Genomic DNA, 23,400 nt, shown 5'->3' with positions numbered 1-23,400 from the left:
CTTCATTTACATGTTTCAGAACAGTGGGTGAATAAGTGAATTAAGCATACTAAAGCTTAAATCTTCCATTCAATAGGTTTGCTCTTGCGAGAATGTTGCATCTTAATAATGAGTTATTCTTAATTCTAATCTAAATGATCAAAGGGTCTATTTAGATTATTTTCATTTGTTCACATAAGAAGGTCTTGTAAAACAGTGACTGGTACCTCCCCAGCAATATTTCATTGTAATCAAAAGTAAATTATCTATGATTTATCACTACACAGGGTGGACAACGATGGGCTTATTACTATAATAACACCTCAGAGGCACAGTTGTTTGATAGGAGTCCAGTTTATCACAGAAATTGCAGCCGCAGTTTGGCAAAGCCTACTGGGTAATTGGCAACAGGAATCAACAGAGAGGGCATTCATTTCATCTCTTTATAGTATCAAAGCAACCAAGAGGCCACTAAGCTGAGATCCCTCTTGTGAATATTAATTGCACACGAGTACCAAGCTAAGTTCTCTAGAATGAAGACGCATCATGTTCACAAATGATTGGATGCTGACAAATTTTAGTTCCACTCTCTTTAATACTAAATCTGCGACGGTACATATGCCAATGCTATAATAATTGTCTAGCAATGACTCCTAAAATGATGTTTAAATTATACGTAAGATTTGTTTTCTTAGGTAAGAAAATATTTAGGTTTTCCTCAACTTCCAAATCCTAGTCACTCTGTAAGGTGAACACAAGACGTTGCTGCCACCTATAGTTATACCGAGGAGGTGCATACCAGAAATACTGCATATGAATATAAATATGTTAAACAATAAATGTACATTTAACGACATTTTTAAACAACTGTTTAAACAACTGTCGCACCGAACAAGAAGCAGCTGAAGGACATTTGGGTAATAATATTTTCTCCAGCATTTGTGTGAGAAGGGATACTGAAAACGGCAAACCTAATCTGTATCCTCAAAAAGTGCACTGCTGGATATTTTTCTATTGTTCAAGGTGGATTTTCACAAAGTTAAAGGAACTCTGTCTTTTACGAGAGTGTTTGTCGTTATTACAAATAGCGAGGATTCAAAAATGGGCAGTATTCACAATTTTAAAGGGGAGGTGCAACAGTGTTTCATGCATTTTTGACTTTCAAGTTCATTCTCTTTCCTCTTGGAGTAGGTTGCTTTTTTTGATGGGTGTCAAGCTGTAAAAAAACTGAAAAATAATACTTTATAAAGTTGATGATTGATTTGAGTGTTCTTGTTGAAGTTAAAGGGTTTTTTTTGTGTGCGTATTTTCTGTCAATTAAAATAAGTATAATAAGCTATGGTTTAATCTCACAATGTATTATCACATAATATTCCTAAATCAATAACACCATGCACTCATAAAGACTACAAACGTTATCACCTGATCCCAATGGATCTTTAGTTTTCATTGCCTCAACTCAATTGTATTTTAGCACACTGTTATAACAGAAAATGAAAACCTAATGAAGAATCAATCACAACTAAAGCAAATAATGATAATTTGTTGAAACTTCACTTGGACTCGAACCGCTTTGGACTTGACATGGAATCGACAAAGGTGGACTTTACTAAAAAATGCTGGACATGAACTGCGAGCGGTTAGTTTAACTGCGCCATGTCTGTTTTGTTGGCAATCGGTGCATGCGGATGTGCATAATGGAAACACAAACTTATTGAATCAACACTTATGCAGGTAAGCGATGATATCTCGTGCTGTAAATTTCATAAAAATAAACACTCTTCGAAGAGGTACTCAAGATTAATATGAGATTGACAGAAATGTGTGCCTCCGCTTACAAAAACTATTAAGCTGTTTCATTATTCTGTCCATCAAAATGTACAATGCTATAAGACTATTGACCCACTCTCTTGATTCAAAAGGTATTTAGTCAGCCACCAATTGTGCAAGTTCTCCCACTTAAAAAGATCTGAGAGGCCTGTAATTTTCCTCACAGGTACACTTCAACGAAAAAAATCCAGACAATCACATTGTCATATTTTTAAAGAATTTATTTGCAAATTATGGTGGAAAAAAGTATTTGGTCAATAACAAAAGTTCATCTCAATACGGTGTTATATACCCTTTGTTGGGAATGACAGAGGTCAAACGTTATCTGCAAGTATCCACAAGGTTTTTACACACTGTTGCTGGTAGTTTGGCCCATTCCTCCATGCAGATATCCTCAAGAGCAGTGATGTTTTGGGGCTGTCGCTGGGCAACACAGATTTTCAACTCCCTCTAAAGATTTTCTATGGGGTTGAGATCTGGAGACCGGCTAGGTCACTCCAGGACCTTGAAATGCTTCTTACGAAGCCACTCCTTCGTTGCCCGGGCATTGTATTTGGGATCATTGTCATGCTGAAAGACTTAGCCATGTTTCATCTTCAATGCCCTTGCTGATGGAAGGAGGTTTTTACTCAAAATCTCACGATACATGGCCCCATTAATTATTTCCCTTACACGGATCAACCGTCCTGGTCCCTTTGCAAAGGAACAACCCCAAAGCATGATGTTTCCACCCCCATGCTTCACAGTAGGTATGGTGTTCTTTGGATGCAACTCTGCATTCTTTCTCCTCCAAACACGACAAGTTGAGTTTATACCAAAAAGTTCTATTTTGGTTTCATCTGACCATATGATATTCTCCCAATCCTCTTCTGGATCATCCAAATGCTCTCTAGCAAACTTCAGACGGCCCGTACATGTACTGGCTTAAGCAGATGGACAAGTCTGGCACTGCAGGATTTGAGTCCCTGGCGGCGTAGTGTGTTACTGATGGTAGCCTTTGTTACTTTGGTCCCAGCTCTCTGCAGGTCATTCACTAGGTCCCCCTGTGTGGTTCTGGGATTTTTGCACACCTTTCTTGAGATGATTTTGACCCTACGTGGTGAGATCTTGCGTGGAGCCCCAGATCGAGGGAGATTATCAGTGGTCTTGTAGGTCTGCCATTTTCTAATAATTGTTCCCACAGTTGATTCCTTCACACCAAGCTGCTTACCTATTGCAGATTCAGTCTTCTCAGCCTGGTGCAGGTCTGCAATTTTGTTTCTGGTGTCCTTTGACAGGCCTTTGGTCTTGGCCATAGTGGGGTTTGGAGTCTGACTGTTTGAGGTTGTGGACAGGTGTCTTTTATACTGATAACCAGTTCAAACAGGTGCCGTTAATACAGGTAACGAGTGAAGGACAGAGGAGCCTCTTAAAGAAGTTACAGGTCTGTGAGAGCCAGAAATCTTGCTTTTTTTGTAGGTGACCAAATACTTTTTTTCCACCATAATTTTCTAATGAATTCTTTAAAAATCAGACAACGTGATTTTCTGGATTGTTTTTTCTCATTCTGTCTCTCATAGTTGAAGTGTACCTATGATGAAAATTACAGGCCTCTCTCATCTTTTTCAGTGGGAGAACTTGCAAAATTGTTGGCTGACTAAATACTTTTTTGCCCCACTGTACATATATATATAGACTATGTCAAAAATGTAAACTGTCTAAGCTAGAAATGATTCACCAACATATGTTTTTATTAGGGGTGAAACGGTTCAAATTACTCATGGTTCGGTTTGTGTCACGGTTTTAAGGTCATGGTTTCGGTTCGGCACCAATAAAACAACAGAGCAAAGCAGAAAATTAAATAATATACTATATATATATATATATACCTTTAAGGTTTAGAAATGGGTTACAGCAATCAAATAAAAATGAAATAAAGATGAATCATAATTGAAGATACAGAAGCTATTGAGTCACAAGCAGTGAGTGATTTCCTTGACTATTAACAAACATCAGGAATATGCTGCTGTCTTTTTAAGAGGATCGCAACATTCCAGTACGCAGATACTGTACACATGCTTTGTTTTTTGTTTGTTTTGTCCGTTTGCTTAAGACATAACTACCATGTTTTTTAAGATACTCAACAAGAGGAGCATGTTGACCTACTTCATGTGTGAATTTGTCCGTTTAAGTTCAAGACTTCACAGGCAACTCAATAACACCCGGGTGATGAAAGCATTAATGACTGGTCATATTACAGCATACGTCAATCCTATTGAAAGTTGTCTACGTTATTTGATTTTTTGTAGGTATTAAATGTGTATCCATCGACAAACATACATTAGCTGAACTTTGTCAGTCTGTTTTATGCATTATCATTTTTAAGGAACCATATTATAAATTCATATTGAAGATGGTGCCAAAAGGTTACACCCCTAGTTTTTATATATGGGACCAGTGGATTAGCCTGTGAGACAATGGCCCAGATGGCCAGTCCACTACTTCTTTCAGGAACCAAAAGAAATGACTGCATTACAATATTTTTCTTTCAAAAAATATATATTATATGCAGTTGATAACAGAAACGTACAGGTAACAGATGAAAATATATCTTTCACAGGTGAAAATAAATCATTGACTAGAAATGGCTTTAAATTCCATCATATCTTCATATTTAAAATCGTTGATGTCCTTCTAAAACCTGTTCAAACAGAAAAAACGCTGTAGGCCTAGTTTTAAAATGATTATATACTGGGTTTTCAAAGTGTTCTTTTTTTATTGGTCAAATATTTGCAAAACCCAGTGGCAAACAAAGTTTGACTGATGATTTATGGTTTATATGTGATTTGAGGTTTAAGAAGGACAGCAGCGAAATGTAAAGTATTACATAAAATGGCTTTTTAGCAATGATGCACATTACATATACAGACTACCATTCCATCCGTCATATACGACTACTTGCATTACATCACATTAGATAACATATACACATGCTGCAGCTTTGCTCACACAACACAATATACAGCAATAAACAAGAAGACGATCACAGTCCATTGCTGAATTATACAATGCGGTTAAATCCCACACTGTGTAAACAAATGATACACAATTTCAAAGTATCTTTTTCATTTTAAAAACGTTCTGTATTCGTAACCCACTAAAGAAAACCCATTAAGGCCTACAACAGCAGAATTTTTCAATACAGTACGACCTCCATGTGTATTGACGCTGACCTGCACCCAGATAATGCTATGACTGACCTATCATTACAGTAAAGGGCTTTAGCAGAAGAACATCTGCTATCTTTATTACAGTAATATGTACAGACGAATGGGGCTTTTAGCTTTCCAATAGTACAGCAGTAACAGCATGGAGTAAAATCTTCAGTTCCAATGACGTTGTGTGTAGCCTTGCATTAGCCACGTGGAAATAAGGCCAAGAGAGATCAATGATAGATCTGTCACGATCCAATATGTGCATCATTGACTTACAAAGTACCTCTGCATCTATATTTTCCCCTGTGTTTGTTATTTTCCTGCGTTGGCGCTTTTCTTATGAGGGTGCTTTTGTGCAATCCCATAGGGCACGTGAGCGGCAAAGGCACCCATCTCTCTGGCACCTTCCACGTGAAACATCTGGTCATCAAAGTATATGTGGGGGCGGATTTTTTCTAGCATGGGGCCTTTGGGTGCCCCTGCCAAGAACAGAGCCTCGTCTATTTCCAGTCCCCAGGCACGGAGAGTCTTTAAGGCACGGATGCCTGAGCTGGCTGCGCTGCGGGCAGTCACGAGGTAGGTGCGGATGGGACAGTCTAAGCGGTGGCCTTTCGCATAGAATTTCTTTTGAAGCTTTCCGAGCAGCTCCAGGAAACCCTTGAGTGGGCCCTGTAAAGTAGAGAGATATGTTATTTGGATATTTCTGCTGTTGTATTAAGGCCGGCTAGATCTACATCTCTGCTAATTTAAAGGTGAGGTGTGTATTTTCTGTGCATTTCTCTGTAGCATCAACAAATGGAAATGCAAATGCAAAATCAATATGAATATATATCATTACCCCAGGCAAAACTCATTGTCATTGGTTGAACCCAGTATTTTATCAGGTGGATCAACCTACATTAGAAATGGCTTTTACTTGTCTCCAGATATTATGCTAAATAAATAATATGAATAGGTATGTTGTCTTTTTCAGTGCAATCTATTTGTTTTCAATTATATTTTTTCAATATTATATTTATTTCTTTTTCTTTTTGCCAAATTTTTTTGCATATAATATAATCATTATTTTACTTTCCTATTCTCATTTGTTTCCTATGGCGGTTGGAAGTAAAAAAATGTAGAGCACTTTTTAAAGCATCATTTAGACTTTTCGAGTCCCATTTAGTCATGTCCAAAATTGATTTTTGTGTTCACATAGCAAGTGCCATTCCATACCATTTCATACCATTCCAATAAAGTAAAGAAAGTTTATGTGTCCAGGTAAAGCAATATTAAATATGTGTTTGTCACATGAAAAATGTGTTACTAACCAAGCAGCTACATTTAAATGATTAAAAAACAGTTAATAAAAACAACAAATTTATTTAAATTAGAAGTGATTCAAATCTTGAAAAAAAAAATTCAAACGCTGGGGCGTGTCCGTAGACTTCAAAATGAAAGAAAATATTTTCACACGTCACCTTTAACATGTTTTTGTACTGTATCCTATTTCAGCTATTGGTACATCTTCAGTCATTTAAAAGAAATCGTACATGATCTAACAACGTGTTTTCATTTTCCCTCTCATGCTCGAAGAACTTGTCCAGACCGTGAGCTTTGAAAATGCGCTCTGACTCATCAGAAAAGAGAACGGCATCGCCATCAAACGCCACTCTCAGCTGTGTTTCTGACACTTCTACCTCTTTCTCTGGCATAAACATGGTGGCTGCGGCAATTCCTGTGACAAAACACAAAGACAAAGTTAAACCTCAACAGCCTAAAGGATAAAGCACCACAGTAACAGTACGACAGTTAAATGGTTATTAAAAGACATTAGTGGCCATTGCCAAGCAAATGGGTCATTGAATTGTTACATAATCAGTCATAATACAGTAGGTTACTCACAGGATAATGTGATGAATACTTAAAAAATATATATATTTTAAGTGTTATTACCAAATGAAACTTGCGATACAACCCTCATGTTTTACTGACTTATCAAAGGAACAAGCTTATAGGTTTACATGACAAATCTATTTTCAATTGAATGACATAGTGTACATTCGTATAGCCAAAGCATTTGCAGCTAGGCTCCCTGCTTACAAATCATGCAATGTGTAAACAAACGAAAAGAAAGATACTATAGTAATAAAATAGGATAGAATAAAATAAAATAAAAAAGTGTGATGTATGTAGTGCACTTAAAGTGGTTTATAATATAATATATGTAAATATATAAAAACAGAAATAGAGTATAGTTTAGACAAGATTTACAAAATGAAAATATACATTTAAGTAGCAGAATAAAGGGATATAATAATATAATGTTATGAACATATATTGGAAACATCAGGTCAGGATTGATTGTTTTCTCTTTTGTTGTGACAGGCAGACACATTGTGCAGCTAACACACAGCAGTCCTTGTGTTCTCCTAACAGACACGGCAGTTTCGCATCGTTTGACAGACTTACAAACGTCGGGTGAATGGACTTGATTTTTCCATAGAACACTGTCCATATATCAGCTTTTTCTGCATTCTGTTAGGAAGTGGAGTTCTGTCTCAATTTTGTTGTGATCACAGTGTGGACACAGTCTCTGGTCCTGTGGCAGCCATGTTTGTCTGTGTCTGCCCGTCTCTATAGTGAGTTTGTGTCCACTGAGTCTGTATCTTATCAACGCGACGCTTAGTTTTTACCTGTCACTGTGTACAGATTGTCTGCCATACTGTATTCGCTCTTTAGGGACAAATACCATTGCATTTTAATTTGTTGTTTTGTTTGGGTTTCCCAATGAGTAATATAGTTTTGTTTCATTTGTATTGTCATTTGGTTGAGTTTGATTTTGTCAGTATTGTCAGATGTTAGCACTGAAACATCAGGACTGAAGCTCTGGACCAGCTGACATAGAGGATTCATTTCTTTGCTCATATCTTGGTGTTTCAAGCCTTTATAATAACATGAGTGAGGGTCACTGTGTTTTACATGTTTCCAGAATATGATTGCCCTTTTTTCTATCTTTAGGATTAGTGGATATTTGCCGAATTCAGTTCTGCATGCATTTTTTGTTGTGTGCCGGTGCATTTGTAAGATATTTTTACTGAGTTCTGCATGCAAGTTCTCAATTGGATGTTTTTCACATTCAGTAAAATCTTGATTTGGATTTGTCAATGGCAATCGGTTCAATTACAGATTCTAATATTTGCAGCCAAATTCTAATTGGGATTTCTTTGGGACATTGACGTTTGATTGCATAGAAGGCATTGCACGCATTGTCTCTCAGTTCATTCACTGGGGGATTCAGGTTCCTGTGGCTGGGATTTTTAAACCCAGGTAATTGTAGTGTGGTGTGTGTGTTGTGGTTTGTGCCTAATGTAAATATGTGTTGTATAAGTTGCGATCTGGATCTTTCCTGAAAGGTGATCATTTTAGTTTTACTGAGGTTAACTGTCAGGGCCCAGGTCTGACAGTACATGACTGTGGCGAGCAGGGCGGGACGAGAGCCGTGGGGGAACGGCCGAGGCCGGTGACGCGAGTGATAATGAGTGTCAGCTGCGCGTTGCACCGGTCTCGCATCTCTCACAGAGGAGCTCCGGGAGCATAAAGGGACGAGCGACAGAAGGGTACGACGAGAGAGGACCAGGCCTGGACTTTATGGTGTGTTTGTATGGCAGGCAGTCTACTTTCCTAGACTACGATAATGATAACCTGTCATTTATATTTATTTGGAGACACTTTGAAAGACACCATAATTGAATTTGGCACTTTAAAGAAATAGAATAAAATTTTGTCATAATTTGTTTACCCTGATGGATTTATGTGGGTCTTATGGCTTTCTTATGTGCCAAAAAGTGGCTAACAAAATGTAAGTGTCATTTTCTTTTTGTTTACAATGGGAGTGGAACGCCTCTTTAAACTTCTTCAAACACAACAGCATCAAAACAACACAACATAATTATTAAATAATTCCATGGGACTCGTTCTGTATATTCCAAGTGTCCTGAAGGCATGGTTTGTTGAAAAACAAAATAAAATAAGCTTGTAGAGTTACGTAGAGTTGAAGCTTGCAGAGGCAGTCACCATCCACTCCAATTGTAAACAAAATGGGCAAAGAAAATATTTCAATAACCTGTTTGGTCTCAAAGAAACAAAGAAAGTCATCAGGGTTTGCCTGAAATAACCCTTTAAATTAAAATCATTGAAAGTCCCCAAGATTGAAAGTCTTTTGTGAGCAATCATAAAGGTGAACACTTCGAGTCATTCATTTCTTTTATATCTGCAAAAAACCTGAAGTGGTCCTGCTAGTGATGTAGAAATGACAGACTTCACCTTGAATAAAATCATACATATTCAAATGAGCTACAAGCAACTGCATGTGTTATCTCACGTTTGTTGTGTCCTAACCTTCAGCAAGGGCTTCCTGGACCTTCTCAGCATCAGCAGACAGATACAAGTTTGTATGCCACGCTTTCAGGTACCCGATGGGACTGCTACCTCCTGTCATGCAGAACCGCTCGATGAATAGATCTGAGGACGAGAGAAGAATATGAACTAGTCAAGACAACACAGGTTTGTTTTCTCGTATTTCTGTTTACATTAGTGTTATATGCAATCCAAATCAGTTCGGTTCACATTCTCTTCAAGATCGATTCAACTATGTTGCATTTTGACTCGTTCCAATATTTGGCTTGTTTAAACTCTGACATTTTTCAATTTCGTAACTGAGATATCTCAGCGTTCACTGTTTGCCATCACAGTTCAGCCGAGGGAAAGGTTAGACTGGTGAGAATGTTGGGGTTATGCGCCTCTTTTAGCCTCTGACATATTAGTGCATGAGTAGTGCCAGCTTAACAAGACATCATCAGCAGGTGTGGTTTACGTGACAGTGTCAAGTTTGGCCAAGAGGGAACAAGATGTGAATCTTACGGACATGGAGAAATATAAAGTGAGAAAACATGGATGAAGGGGAGAGGACGTTTTGTGATTACAGTGTGCGTTACAGCATTACTTGATACTGAATGGACTTTTTCTGAGGATTCATGGTATTGAGTTCATCATAGAACAACACAACATTTTCCCTAGTGAGATGAGCAGTGGGTCATGGAGACTTTTTCCAAGATGCTTGATATTACAGATAAAACGTTCTTTTATTTAATCTGATTAGCTCTGATTCGTTTCACAGCGAAATAGTCTTATTCATATTTTTCTTTGCATAATTTTTTAGATTTGACAGGAAGAACCAAGACGCTACATTGACATTTGTTAACAAACATATTTTGAGGTTCAGATCACAAAGTACTAAATGGTGCCAATGGAAACGTTAGTCCATATCCGCATATTTGTTATTTTGTCCATAGAGAGGCCAAAAGACGGACTGATGTTTGTTTTTTCTTGATTTAGCCACCGGAACGATCAAAACCAGTCCAGCTGTGGCGCTGCAGGGAAGCGAGCAGGAAGTGGCTGGTTGGCGACACAAAGGTTAGAGGTGTCACATACATCTCTGTGGGAAGATATGATTGGCCAGCTGGAGATTTAAACACAGGTCAGAATAACAAGAACCTTCTGCATTGTTTTGTGTCCTCAGAATTACTGATTCTTATTTTCCATTCCATGCAAAGCCATCAACTGGTCATCAATATTTGACTGTAACAAAAGGGTTTTTGTGCTGTTTTTTCCATTGGTTATAGCAGCTTTGGTTGTTTCATATGTTAAAATTTTGATGTAGAAAATGTGCATGTTTGTGGATAGTAAGAATCCCCTATGAGGAGGGTCAGTAAAGATACTTACTGTGGTAGTTAATGGTGTTGATGAGTCTCACTCCTACATGGGCATGGTTGTAAGTTACCAGCACAATGTCAAAAAGTTCCTCGCTGTCTGGGTAGAGTTCCCTCAGTCTGGCATTCACTGTCTCAAGTGCCTGAGACAAGACACAAAAAAGCCGCCCAGCAAATAAGTACTAAACGTAGGGACGTTGATTTATTGAGGGGACTAGAGAGACATGTCACCTCCAACTTAAACCTCACATTGTCAATAAATAATATCATCAGTATTAAAGAAAAGAATGAGGTTTGCAACCCAAAGGTTGTGGGTTTTGAGAACACGTAAAAATCCTGTTAAAATTTAATTCTGGCAGCTGAGGTGCCAGAAATAAACCATAAAATAGCCCAACAGTTTTTTTCCTGCAAAGAAAAGTTTTCCCCGTTTTTCTTATGAATTAGTTTTCTCTGTAATTGTACCTTATAAAAAATACATTATATGTTGAATATTTGTAAAAACAATTACTGAAAAATTCTGTAAATTTTTTTTGCATTGTATATTTGATCTAATAATAAATTGATTTGCAAAAAATGTCATCTGTAAATAGAATTGTCATGTGCTGCTTGTTATAGTGTGATCTATCATATAAAAATGAGAACAGCATTTCCAAAGATATTTACATTTCTCAAAAAAAGACCTCAAGACAAATTGATAAAGCATTGTATCTTGAAAACCAGAAGCGGCAGATATGCACATCATTACCTTGACAAATGGGAATGCTGGACCGGGAGCAAAGGGCTCATTTTCATGTTCCATCTGATACCTGAGATATTCCTCCACTCCTTCCTGTATGAACACCTTCTGTTCTTTCTCTGTGCGGAATAGAACCCGTGATGACAAAGCTATGGTGACTGCGTTCTCTGGTTTGGGCTAAACAGGGATATAATGAAAAAACTCTGAGACATTCATCAAACGTTTGTAGCATGTAGCCTTTAAGCGGTAGCTGAATTATATATGGGTAATGTGTGCATTTGTTTTGAACTTTCGAAAACATCTCTGTTTAAAATGGAGTAGGTCATTACTGCCATGAAGAACATTTTCATATTCCTAATACGCAAGCCTTCATAAGCCTAATACGTAAAATACGCACAATTTTCTTAGATGCAAATCAAGTAAGGAAATCTGCATCAAGTTCCATCCTGTTAGGCATTTTATTAATAGGTTAGTAATGAAATAAGTTTCATCATTTATTGACCCTCGAGATGTTATAAGTTTGCATAAATGTCTTTTTTCTGATGAACACAGAGAAAGATATTTGGAAGAATGCTTGTAACCAAACAGTTCTTGGCCACAATTGACTCCCATATAGGACAAATGACAATAGTAGTCAAAGGTGTCACAGAACTGTTTGCTTTACATTCTTCAAAATATCTTATTTTGTGTTTAACATGTTTAAAGCAATTTTTTTTACTATGGTAGTCAATGGTGACCAGGAACTATTTGGTTTCAAGCATTTTATATCCTAAATCAAGTATTTATACAACCATCACAGAGAATGATCCAGCGATCTGAATGAATGAATTAATATGTAACTAAATTAGATTTCAATCTAACATCTTCGACGAGTGTTTGTGTAGCATACAGTGGAAGCTGTTGTTGAAGGTATCAGATGGTGTTGTAGTTAGTGATGTGATTCCCAGCAGCACAGCATAAACACAGTTCCAGTCATGCAGTTAGTCACATGGCCCATAAATCAGCTGACTGCTCAGTATGTCACAGGAAACCGCCAGGAAGAGAGAGGCTAGTTAATTTTGGAAAGGGGCTACCGTGTGACGCAGCCAGACTGCTGTTCGTGCCGCGCAACACGCCCTGAACCAAGAGACTACCCTCCAACCAGTGTCGTGTACTGCCTTGGGGTTATGGGAAAAGGACAAGTCTGTGTAAATTGATCTGTGATGTGTTAAAAGCCCCTTTCCCTAAAGAACAGGAGAAGGATTTCTCATTCCAGATGAGACACTTCGGTCACTCATGCTGGGAGATCCTGAGCGGTTTGAGGAAAAAAGTTTACATGTGATTTTGTTGGGTATGTGGTGACTGGAGATCAGACATTAGGGGGAAATGAGGGTGGATGAGTGGCCACTACATGGAAATTGCAGAGAGAATGGGCTGTAGGAAGAATTGGACAGGGATTTAATCGTTCAGTACAATGTTAAACGGGGACATTTTTAAAATGCCCTTTCCAGACCGGAATAAGCGTGTATTGACTTTCTTTTTACGATCTGACTCAGATTGTTAAAGCCTGCTTACCAAATGTGTTTTACTTTACATTTGTATTTACCAATTTACATTATATGCTTTCTGACATAAAACTGTACATTAGAATATATTCACTTATACACTTTCACCATATTTGTAAAGAATTAGGGTGAAACTGGCAGATAATGTAATTAATGTGATCATATGTTTATGAAGGTCATATTGACCTGAGAATCATTTGAAGTACAAAAATATTCAAACATCGCTCTGTTATTACATGTGTGGTCACTCACAGGAAATCACAATTTCTTATGAATGCAGCAATAAACATTCAAACTTGAAGGCATATTTTCTTGCATTCAGTTAAACACTATGAAATACTAACAATATGAAATATAAACACATTGATATAAAGGACTCGAACATAATTTATTTTTGATGGCTTACACAGTGTACTCACGCGACAATAATGCATCCGGTGTAGACACAGTGTTAGATTTATCATGTCATGACAATATTTGCATCAACCACGCTACAAAAATTTTGTTTTTGTTTTAGACATTTTTTCAAATTTCAGAAAAAGACTGCAAATTTACTAAAAAGAAGAAACAATATGCAATTAAGGGAGACGTGCTCTTTTAACAGCATATTTATAGTGCCTCGGCTGTGCGAAAATTCCTGTTTTTTTCCATCATTCTTTTGCAGTGTCTGCATTCTTATTTTGCAAGTTTGTTGTTCTTTTAATCTTAACGGTAAGGTGTTGGTGCAATGTTTGTTAGTGAGTCACTGCACTGGGATGTTTTGTTGTTTGTACTACCATTATAAAGGGGTCTTATTTTGTCTATTTTCAAAGTTTTTATTAATGGTTTTATGTGCTAAGCAATAGATGTTTATGTTCCAGTTTCCAAAAATGCATTATATTTCACATGTCTTAATTGATTTCTACCAAAATTCGTTTATGGAAGTCGTGTACATTTTGGGATTTGTGATGTCACTGTCAGAGGAAGAAGCTTATTGTAGTCTCCAAGCCGTTCGTTGTAGTACTTAATAAGTGATTTATATTACATTTACGCATTTGGCCCCTTTAACATCTTTATCGTTGTTGAGCCCCAAACACATATATATATATACCATCTAAACCCCAAGGAATATTAAACTATTAATGAAATTATTGATTTATTTATTTGCACTTAGTGATGTCATATAAAGTAAAAAATTTACTGTAGTACCATTGAACTGTTGTGTGCATTAACCTATTTGTTGTTTGTATGTCCATATTGTTGCCCAAGAGGTCATACGTTTAGTACAGAGCCAAGCAGAACAGGATGTTAATGAGACAACAGAGATGGAGGTCTGCTTGAACCTTGACACCATTTCAAAAATACTTACGAAGAATATGCCTCCCTCCACCTTCCTGGTCCGTCTCACTGGTCCCTTCATAAAATAACATTTCATATCAAGCTTCATTTCACAGGTAGAGATTTGTCAGTTATGTAATACATATGAATATACATTCACATTCTGTGTCCTTCATAAATATTCATTGGTTGTAAAATACACTTTGAAATACAATAAGAAATATGGGGGAGAAATGAGAATCTGGAGTGGATTTTCTACAGAGGGGCTTAGCTCTACTGTGGTAGTGTGTTATGTAAACCCAGCCCTTGAAAAAGCTTCCCAAATGCTTGCTCTGTAATATGTGGAGTTATAAATGGTTCAGGCTCAATGCTCTTGATATAGAGCCACTGTAATTACACTCAGTTGGCTTAGCTACAGTTACGAGCACCACGAGGGGTTCAGGATAGCCTCGTACCAGCAACAGCGAGTCTGAGAGATATTAGGCCACATACATTAAATGGACAACTTGTTTTATTTCAAAGGAAACACAAACTAGACACTCAGGTCTTCTTTTGGTGTGGGTGTAAGGAACAGTTCACCCAAAAATGAAAAGCCTGTCTTTATTTTCTGTATATATTTTGTATATATACATTATACATTTCAGATTTGGAACAACTCAAGGGTGGGCAAATGGTGACAGATTTTTATTTTTGGGTGAACTGTCCCTTTAACTGTTCCTGTAACTCAATTTGTTGAGTCTGTAGATGTCTACAGTATAGCCCGAATTAAAGCACCTGCCACATAAATATAGCTGTAATATGACTGTGAGATATCTAAAATATAGATATATAGCGATATCAAGGAAATAGTTCAAATAATGTCTAAACTTCGTATGACATGTGAATGAATTGTGAAGAAAATAAGAAGTCTGAAAACAAAAACAAAACAAAATTGTGATACAAGACAATGTGTAATTTATAATTACATTAGTGTTGTGTATGGAGGAGTAAGATGAGAGGTTTGTGTTTATTGATGTTAATAGGGTGCAGTCGAGGACAATCTGTGCAGGTAGTGAGGGAATGGAAGAGTATCAAAGGATAACAAAGAGCGGGTTATTAATAGAGCTGGAAAAGGCCAGTGACGCTTTAGTGTAAGTATAGAACCACAGGCGAAGTGTGGGGAATTATCCAGAAGTATTAACCAGCAGCCTGTGACCCCAGTTTCAGTGACAGACGCTGAGCTTAAACTTGACTCAAATGTTTTGTTTTGCTTTGCTGGGCCATCCAGGAGATCTATTATGTGATATATGACAAAAAGGTGCCATTTCCATATATGCCATTCCAATATCACATTTCTGTTTGCCAATGCATTTGACAGATGGCATTTCGATATCCTTATGAGGGTGTTAGCGCTCTCTAAATAAGCAGTGGATGACTTAAAAAGGTCCTGCTGGACCTCAGATGGCATTATCTGCTTACATTGAGTAGTGTTACCTAATAGTGCCATCACCCCCCTGCCCACCGTCCCCCCACCACCACCATGCCAGAAATCTGTTCTGTTTCTCATTTACAAACACTGACACCACAACAAGGCAACCTAAGACGAAAGGCTGTCATGTATTTACATTGAAATGACATGCTGTTGTAAGTATGTTTTCTGACAAACTGCAGCTGGAGGAAAGTGAGTGGAAATGTGGTAAATGACCTCGTGAGCGATGCAATGATGTTACCCCACTGAAGGCTAACAATGGTAAACATGGACTTGGAAACATGTGTGCTATGTACACATTTCATGCAGTGTGCGACGGGAAAATCCAATCACGGTGATGGTTAGTACGTGTAGATGTACAATTTAGCTGAAAAGTGTAATACACCAATGGGAACATGAAGACATATGAGTGACTTACTGATTTGGGCTTCTTTGTATTTTCATGGATATCCTTGATGTCCTCCCAGGATGCTTTTCTCTCACCGTTAGAGACTGACGGGCAGGTGTTGGGTATGGGGTCATGCCCCTTCATAACCTGAACAGGGTCAAGACTCATTCTCCCAAACTCTGTTCATTAATGGCACACGGATCCAGGACTGTATCACGCTGTTCAGTTCCCTCTGTTCACATACGCACACTCACGCGTTTATTTTCTGTCTGTGTCCCTCGACTTAGGCAGCAGTGTATTCACAGTGTTGTTATCCAATAGCTCTGCTGATGGTATAGCTCCTGTGTGTCTAATAGACGTGCTGTGCAGCTCTGACGTTCTGCCTGCAATCTGCTGCTGTGACGCGTGCTGGTATCAGACCCCCTTTCTCTCTCTCCCTCCCCTTTCATCCCTCGCTCATGTACTCGCTCACCTCCTACCTTCCCTCTATTTCATGCTGTCAGCTGTCACCATTCTCTCTGGTTTATTTTCTATAGTGCTTTGACGGGACAAATGTTTATTTGTTTGTATTGCCAAATCAAATGCTGCTTAGCTGTATGCTATAAAAACATATATAGAGATGTAAGCAAAGCATATGACTTAAATGCGAGGCAAACGCAGAACATGCAAAAGTGGTTGCCTATCATGGACATACCTACATAACAAACTTTCTACTACTATTTGCCTGTAATTGGACAAAACAACCCATAACAAAATAACCCGTTGCTAGGCAGCACTCAGACTCCATGTTGAACCTTCCCATGGATTGGTTGGTTAGCTTCAGCACTGACAAAAGCCCTGGATGTGAGTGACAGATCACCCGTTCTGACCACTGATAGGCTGAGAATGCCCGCCGCAGTGTAAAGGGGACATACATCCTGTTGTCCTATACCTGCAACAACACAACAGCAGTCAAACACAAACACTCATTTTATAAATGCTCATGTGTTAATACAATATTTGAAATATTAATATTTAGGAATTTTGGGGAGGTTAATTAAAACAAAGATACTGACAATATATAATACAAGTATGTTATATAAAATGTTATTATTTTAAGATTATGATAATATATTAAACTTATCATAAATCATTTATTTATTAGACCTTAAGTTAACTTCCAGTCTATGTTTTAATTTGAATAAATTACAATACAATTACTCAACAGTTGTTTACCGCACGTAAGTTTGGAATTTGTTTATGTTGTTGCAGCCGACATTATTATTGACATTATTGTTAATGCAATAATGTCAGTTTCAGTACCTATAAAATATTTACTTGAAGAAACCATGTGTCTTTGTTAAAGAAAATATGCTTATTTTGTCCTTTAATTACAATTTTTGAAATTAAAAAATGAAGCGATTATCTGGTGCTTTTATTTTGAAGTTCGATTGGTCGTGGAAAACTACACACGTCATCTCGCTTCACATATCGCTGTTGGTATCGGCACGGAAAGGCAGATATAGTCGCTTCCTGAAAGTCCAAACAAATCATGCGTTATTGCTGTTTTGTCTAAATTTTGAGACAGAGTAAAGTGTTTGAAAGTGTTCATAAAAATACGAGACGGTTTACATATCAAGAATGGATCAGCCGATGCCCAAAAAGTAAGTGCAATTACCACCTTGGCTAACAGTTACCATACTGGCTAATATTTACAGGCCTCGCCAACAACACTAAAACTTTTTATAGGGAAAACATAGATACATTTGGTGACTCTTTGACATTGCGGTGTGTGTCTGTGTCAAATACTTACTCCGTAGATTTGATGGTTGATATCATGTACACAGTTGCTATGTTTGTGTTAACGTTATACATAAGAGGAATTAACGCAGTCTGACGTTCCTATATATTTTTCTTCGTGAATACGAAGTTGAAACGCTCTAGTGACCATGCCCTGACATTTTATACACGAAACAATGTACAATTGTGTTGTTCTCGACAGTAAACTGAAGAAACTCAGTGAAGACAGTCTTACCAAGCAGCCAGAGGAAGTATTTGATGTTCTCGAGAAGCTCGGAGAAGGGTAATCGCTTTATAATCGCTCTCAATGTATGTGTAACAAGACACGTGTTTTGAATATTAAACATATTTTCGATTTAGATCATATGGCAGTGTGTTCAAGGCCATTCATAAGGAATCAGGTCAGGTGGTGGCCATCAAACAGGTTCCTGTCGAATCAGACCTGCAGGAGATTATCAAAGAGATCTCTATAATGCAGCAATGTGACAGGTAAGACCCAATTATACTCTTTTATTAATTCGCATAGGCAGGATGATAATAATGCGTGTAATAAACCGCATGGTGAATATTCTTTTCTTGAATACGTAGTCCATATGTGGTGAAGTACTATGGCAGCTATTTCAAGAACACCGACCTGTGGATTGTGATGGAATACTGTGGTGCTGGATCTGTGTCTGATATCATCAGACTGCGAAATAAAACGGTAAGTGATCCAACAACAATACAACAATAAAATAGAGCCCTTCTTTATAGCACATGTTTGAAAAATCTTGTATGTTTTAGCTTACTGAGGATGAGATCGCTACAGTCCTGAAGTCCACCTTGAAAGGTCTCGAGTATCTCCATTTCATGAGGAAAATCCACAGAGACATCAAAGCGGGGAATATTTTACTCAACACAGAGGGACATGCAAAACTGGCTGATTTCGGAGTGGCTGGACAGCTTACAGTAAGCACTTTGTTGCTTTATGGATAATATATGTAGTTATATACTTTATTTGCCAAAGTTAACTGTTCCACAATGTTTGTTTTCTAATGACCACAATAGGACACAATGGCTAAGAGAAACACAGTAATTGGAACACCCTTCTGGATGGCCCCTGAAGTTATTCAGGAGATCGGATACAACTGTGTGGCAGATATCTGGTCTCTTGGCATCACATCTATAGAAATGGCTGAAGGAAAACCTCCTTATGCAGACATTCATCCAATGAGGGTAAGAAAACCACAATTATATGTTTTTTACAAAATATGATATGCTCCATCATTATTTTGACAGGAAATGAGATGTTTATGTCTCTCACAATGTTAACGTTTTGTATTCATATCAGGCTATTTTTATGATCCCGACAAACCCTCCACCCACTTTCCGGAAACCAGAGCTGTGGAGTGATGAATTCACAGATTTTGTGAAGAAATGTTTGGTGAAGAACCCAGAGCAGAGAGCAACAGCCACTCAACTGCTCCAGGTGTGGATCTAAAGAACATCTGAAATTATTTAACTCATGCAGTTACCTAAGAAGAAGAGAGCGTATTCACTTTAGATTTCTTTCTCATTCGTGATCCCTCATGTTCATATAACCTTATCAACATTTATCTCTATTGACATTTACTAACAAATATGACGTGTATTAGTCGTATTCATAGTTGTTTGGTGCTCGTTCCATTTTAAATATCATTACGTCTTTTTTGCAGCATCCTTTCATAACTGATGCGAAGCCAGTAACCATTCTAAGAGACCTGATCACAGAAGCTATGGAGTCGAAGGCAAAGAAACAACAAGAGCAGCAGAGAGAGCTCGAGGAGGATGATGAGAACTCGGTGGGAATTATATTTATTAGAGGATTACACACTACTATTGGTCTATTTGTCTGTTTTAGGATGAACACAGCATTTATGTTAGGGCTGGGGATGATTTATCGCATTCACACTAATACGAATTGATTCTGAATCGCAAAGGCTTCGATTCTGTGTTTTATGCACAGCTCTTCCGTGAACTAACACTCTTTGATCAGTAGGTACTGCCCGATCTAAAATCACTACGAGATTGAGTCGTTTATAACCTGCACTCGTCAAACATCATCATTATAAATATACTTTATTATCATGAAATACCTGAAAAGGTTAGAAGAACAGCAATATAATATGAACTATGTAGTTCCTGGAACTACGTGTGTAAATCGTTCTTCTTCTGTGTCCTGTGAGTTTCTGTGTGAGAGCCCTATGGCTTTCGGATATGGTGGCATTTAACAGTACATCTTGGTTTTCTTCCCATTTATTTAATTTAGACAATTGGTTGATGCAACATATTGCCTTACCTTTTCTTCCAACGAACGCACCGGGACCCTTAGATGGATTCTCAAATTCTCAGTGTTTTTTTTGCCATAAAGATTAGTGCAAGACATCATTGTAAACTTTAAATGATCTACTTTTATTTGTGTACACAATAAAAACAAAACCTTGTGCTTTTGTAAAATAAACAAAGTGCGCTCTGAAGTATAGACTATACGTTTCAAAGATGGACTGGTGTAGCCTAGCTTAAAGAAGGAAGCATCTCCATCTGTTAAGAAATACGTTGGAGTGTGATAAATAACAGGCGATCTATCACTGGAATGTGTCGTTTATGAAATCATGGCAAATTGTGGTTATCAGTTTCTTCTTGGTGCGTGTGCACAATGCACAGTTTTCACACATACGATTGAGCACTTCATTCTGGAAGAAGCACACAAATGTGTCCTTGCTCTTGATATTCGAATAGCATTTTTAATTTTCTAACCATTATTGCGGATCGAACATTCGTGCACATCACTACACGATATATCGTCCAAGTCCTAGTTTCTGTTTTAGCTGATGTGGACTGTGTTGTACAGGAAGAGGAAGTGGAAGTAGATTCCCACACTATGGTAAAGTCTGGCTCGGAGAGCGCCGGCACCATGAGAGCCACAGGAACCATGAGCGATGGGGGCCAGACCATGATCGAGCACAGCGGCACCATGCTGGAGTCAGATCTGGGCACCATGGTCATCAACAGCGATGATGAAGAAGAGGAGGTAGATGTCGGGTCCATGAGAAGTAAGTGGTGGATGTTTTTATCTTTTTGTTTCATCTTTATCCTAGGACTCAGAAGTGATGTTTTCTCCTCTGATATAGGAAATCCGACCGCTCAGCAAGCTTTACGTCCATCCTTCATGGACTACTTCGACAAACAGGATTCCAACAAAGCACAAGAGAGTTACAATCACAACCAGCAGGATCCTTACGTGATTAAAACCGCTTTCCCTGATAACTGGAAAGTGCCACAAGATGGAGACTTCGATTTTGTAAGTGCATTGATGCCATTCTGTTTATTCTTGTACCATTTGTTTTGATTAGGTGAATCATTGTGGTTATGTGTGTGGTTAAGCTCAAAAACCTGGATTTCGAAGAGCTGCAGATGCGTCTCACTGCCCTGGACCCCATGATGGAGCGTGAGATCGAAGAACTCCGACAGCGCTACACGGCCAAGAGGCAACCCATTCTTGACGCCATGGATGCAAAGAAACGCCGGCAGCAGAATTTTTAACTGATTGACAGAAGATGCTTACAAGCTGGCTGGCCAGATCTTAAGTCCCACCCTGTGTTCGTTCTTTGCGCCGACGCATATTATTCAGCACTCCTGTTGTTTCTACATTCCGAGAAGGTCCTAGTGGGTATCAGAATCATGACGGATAGTCATGCAATGATTCAAGTAATTTTTGTTTAACATAGAATTCAGACGTTACATTTGACAACAACGAGCAGAATATCTCTCATCCCTCTTTTATTAGAAAGTTTTGGCTTTTTCTAATCTTCTACTTCCAATAAATAATTCCGCCATCTGTAATACTTTTGTAATACTGTATATAAAACCATGCCTAAAATAACTGAAGTGTATTTAGCACAAAGCATAAAACTGCTGGTTGGACTGAATAGATGTGAATGGATTACTAAACCAAAGACAATCGTATTTCGAGAATGCCTTAGAACGCTTGTTAACCCTCTTTTTAAAGTCACCAAATTTAGGATTCTGATGTTATGGGACCATGTTACAGTATAGATGCTGTTGAGTCTAGTATTAATTTTACATATGATAGTTTAGAGAAAACAAATAGACCATTAATGCAGCTCTCGTTCATTTATTTTTCCTTAAACACAAAGATGGAAAACATCTGTCCTTGTACATATGCATGGTCTGTTTATGCTGAATGTCACATTTTCTGTTTTTTTTCTTTTACTTTAGTTGCCCTCTATTCCCTTTACCGCCACAAGATAGATATTTGTGTGAAGAAGTAAATATGTTTTTCTGTGCCCCTTTTAAAGGTTCTTCATCTCAGGGGTTGCTTTGCTTGAAAGTGTCTCCCTTCTGGTCTTTTTTTAATCGAGTCATTTTAATGCTGTACATCATATCTCATGGTAATCGTACCATTTCATCCATACATGCCGAAAGCAATACTTTAAAGACACGGTAATATAGTTTTATCAATTTTGCGTATGGTCTCATGAGTTTTTCCACGAGAAGGATAAGGTGTTTTAATAAGACAATGTTCATGCTCGGACTTTCTGCTGACTGTATGCATATCTGAGTTGGTTTGATGTATAGCCACTAACTAGGTTGCATTGTTTTTGTACAAGAGCTTAATCATGAGATAGTAATGGATGATTAAATGCCTAACACGTGCTGCGGCGGTGAGTTATACATGTTCCATACTCTGACATAGGCACATTTTTACTGAACACTCTAATTTATTGTGCATTATTCATATTGTATTGTTATTTTGTCGTTTTTGAATAAAAGTCTGTTACTTGTCACCTTACGACTCTTCTGGTTTTAGATAATATACTCGCAGATTCAATACTGGCTAAATTCGCTTGGTGCGTCGCTGAAGAGAACGTTCCAAATGTGACATTGAAGTACCGCGAGAGCGAATCAAAAGCAGCGCTGTCTAATCGCTCTCGCGGTACTATGATTAAATATGCAGTTCGGTTTGCGCAGCGCCGCATGCTAAAAAACGAATTACCGTCATTTTCCTGTCACAGACAGCTCACAACTTCAGCATGAAAGGCGGAAATTGCTTTTTTGGTATTTATATTGTGCATGTGTTGGATTTGAAACCGTTATATTACAAAACAGTGCGGAACAATAAAATATAGCAAATTACTTTAACTTATGTAAAAAAGCGAAATCAAGTTAAAGCCACTCCATAGGCAGATGGTGTTGTTAGAACGCGTCAAAGATATAAATAACTAGATGCAGCATTACCGACTGTTTTTATGGGCCGCAATACGTAGGTCGTCCGCCATATTGGAACGGTGGGAGCCGGTCCGTTAACATTCAAAATCGAGCTGACTGTGTATGATTATGAAAACATAATTATTGTTGTGTAAACTCAAACATTAT

General features: G+C 37.9%; 2 protein-coding genes across 3 annotated transcripts; one reads left to right on the top strand and one right to left on the bottom strand.

The window, feature by feature from the left end:
• Positions 1 to 4,337: 4,337 nt before the first annotated feature.
• Positions 4,338 to 16,606, bottom strand: nt5c1aa (5'-nucleotidase, cytosolic IAa). Of its 2 annotated transcripts, XM_079484107.1 has the most exons (7): positions 16,237 to 16,606; positions 14,382 to 14,426; positions 11,499 to 11,666; positions 10,767 to 10,896; positions 9,384 to 9,506; positions 6,536 to 6,720; positions 4,338 to 5,672 (listed from the first exon to the last, which is right to left on the bottom strand). In XM_079484107.1, the coding sequence occupies exons 1-7, from the start codon at positions 16,372 to 16,374 to the stop codon at positions 5,316 to 5,318; spliced, it is 1,146 nt and encodes a 381-aa protein (XP_079340233.1). In that variant the 5' UTR covers positions 16,375 to 16,606; the 3' UTR covers positions 4,338 to 5,315. The 2 variants fall into 2 exon arrangements, with proteins under 2 accessions (XP_079340233.1, XP_079340234.1); XM_079484108.1 differs by lacking the exon at positions 14,382 to 14,426.
• Positions 16,607 to 17,638: 1,032 nt separating this feature from the next.
• On the top strand, positions 17,639 to 22,816 carry stk3 (serine/threonine kinase 3). The gene is made up of 11 exons (XM_079484474.1): positions 17,639 to 17,849; positions 18,188 to 18,268; positions 18,346 to 18,474; positions 18,574 to 18,688; positions 18,769 to 18,933; positions 19,033 to 19,200; positions 19,316 to 19,453; positions 19,680 to 19,805; positions 20,855 to 21,056; positions 21,135 to 21,304; positions 21,388 to 22,816. The coding sequence occupies exons 1-11, from the start codon at positions 17,827 to 17,829 to the stop codon at positions 21,544 to 21,546; spliced, it is 1,476 nt and encodes a 491-aa protein (XP_079340600.1). The 5' UTR covers positions 17,639 to 17,826; the 3' UTR covers positions 21,547 to 22,816.
• Positions 22,817 to 23,400: the final 584 nt, after the last annotated feature.

This window comes from Barbatula barbatula (genome assembly GCF_947034865.1).
Source record: "Barbatula barbatula genome assembly, chromosome: 21".
In the NCBI taxonomy this organism is placed as follows: domain Eukaryota; kingdom Metazoa; phylum Chordata; class Actinopteri; order Cypriniformes; family Nemacheilidae; genus Barbatula; species Barbatula barbatula.
The sequence above is the reverse complement of the archived record's forward strand: the minus strand, read 5'-3'. Positions and strand labels throughout refer to the sequence as shown.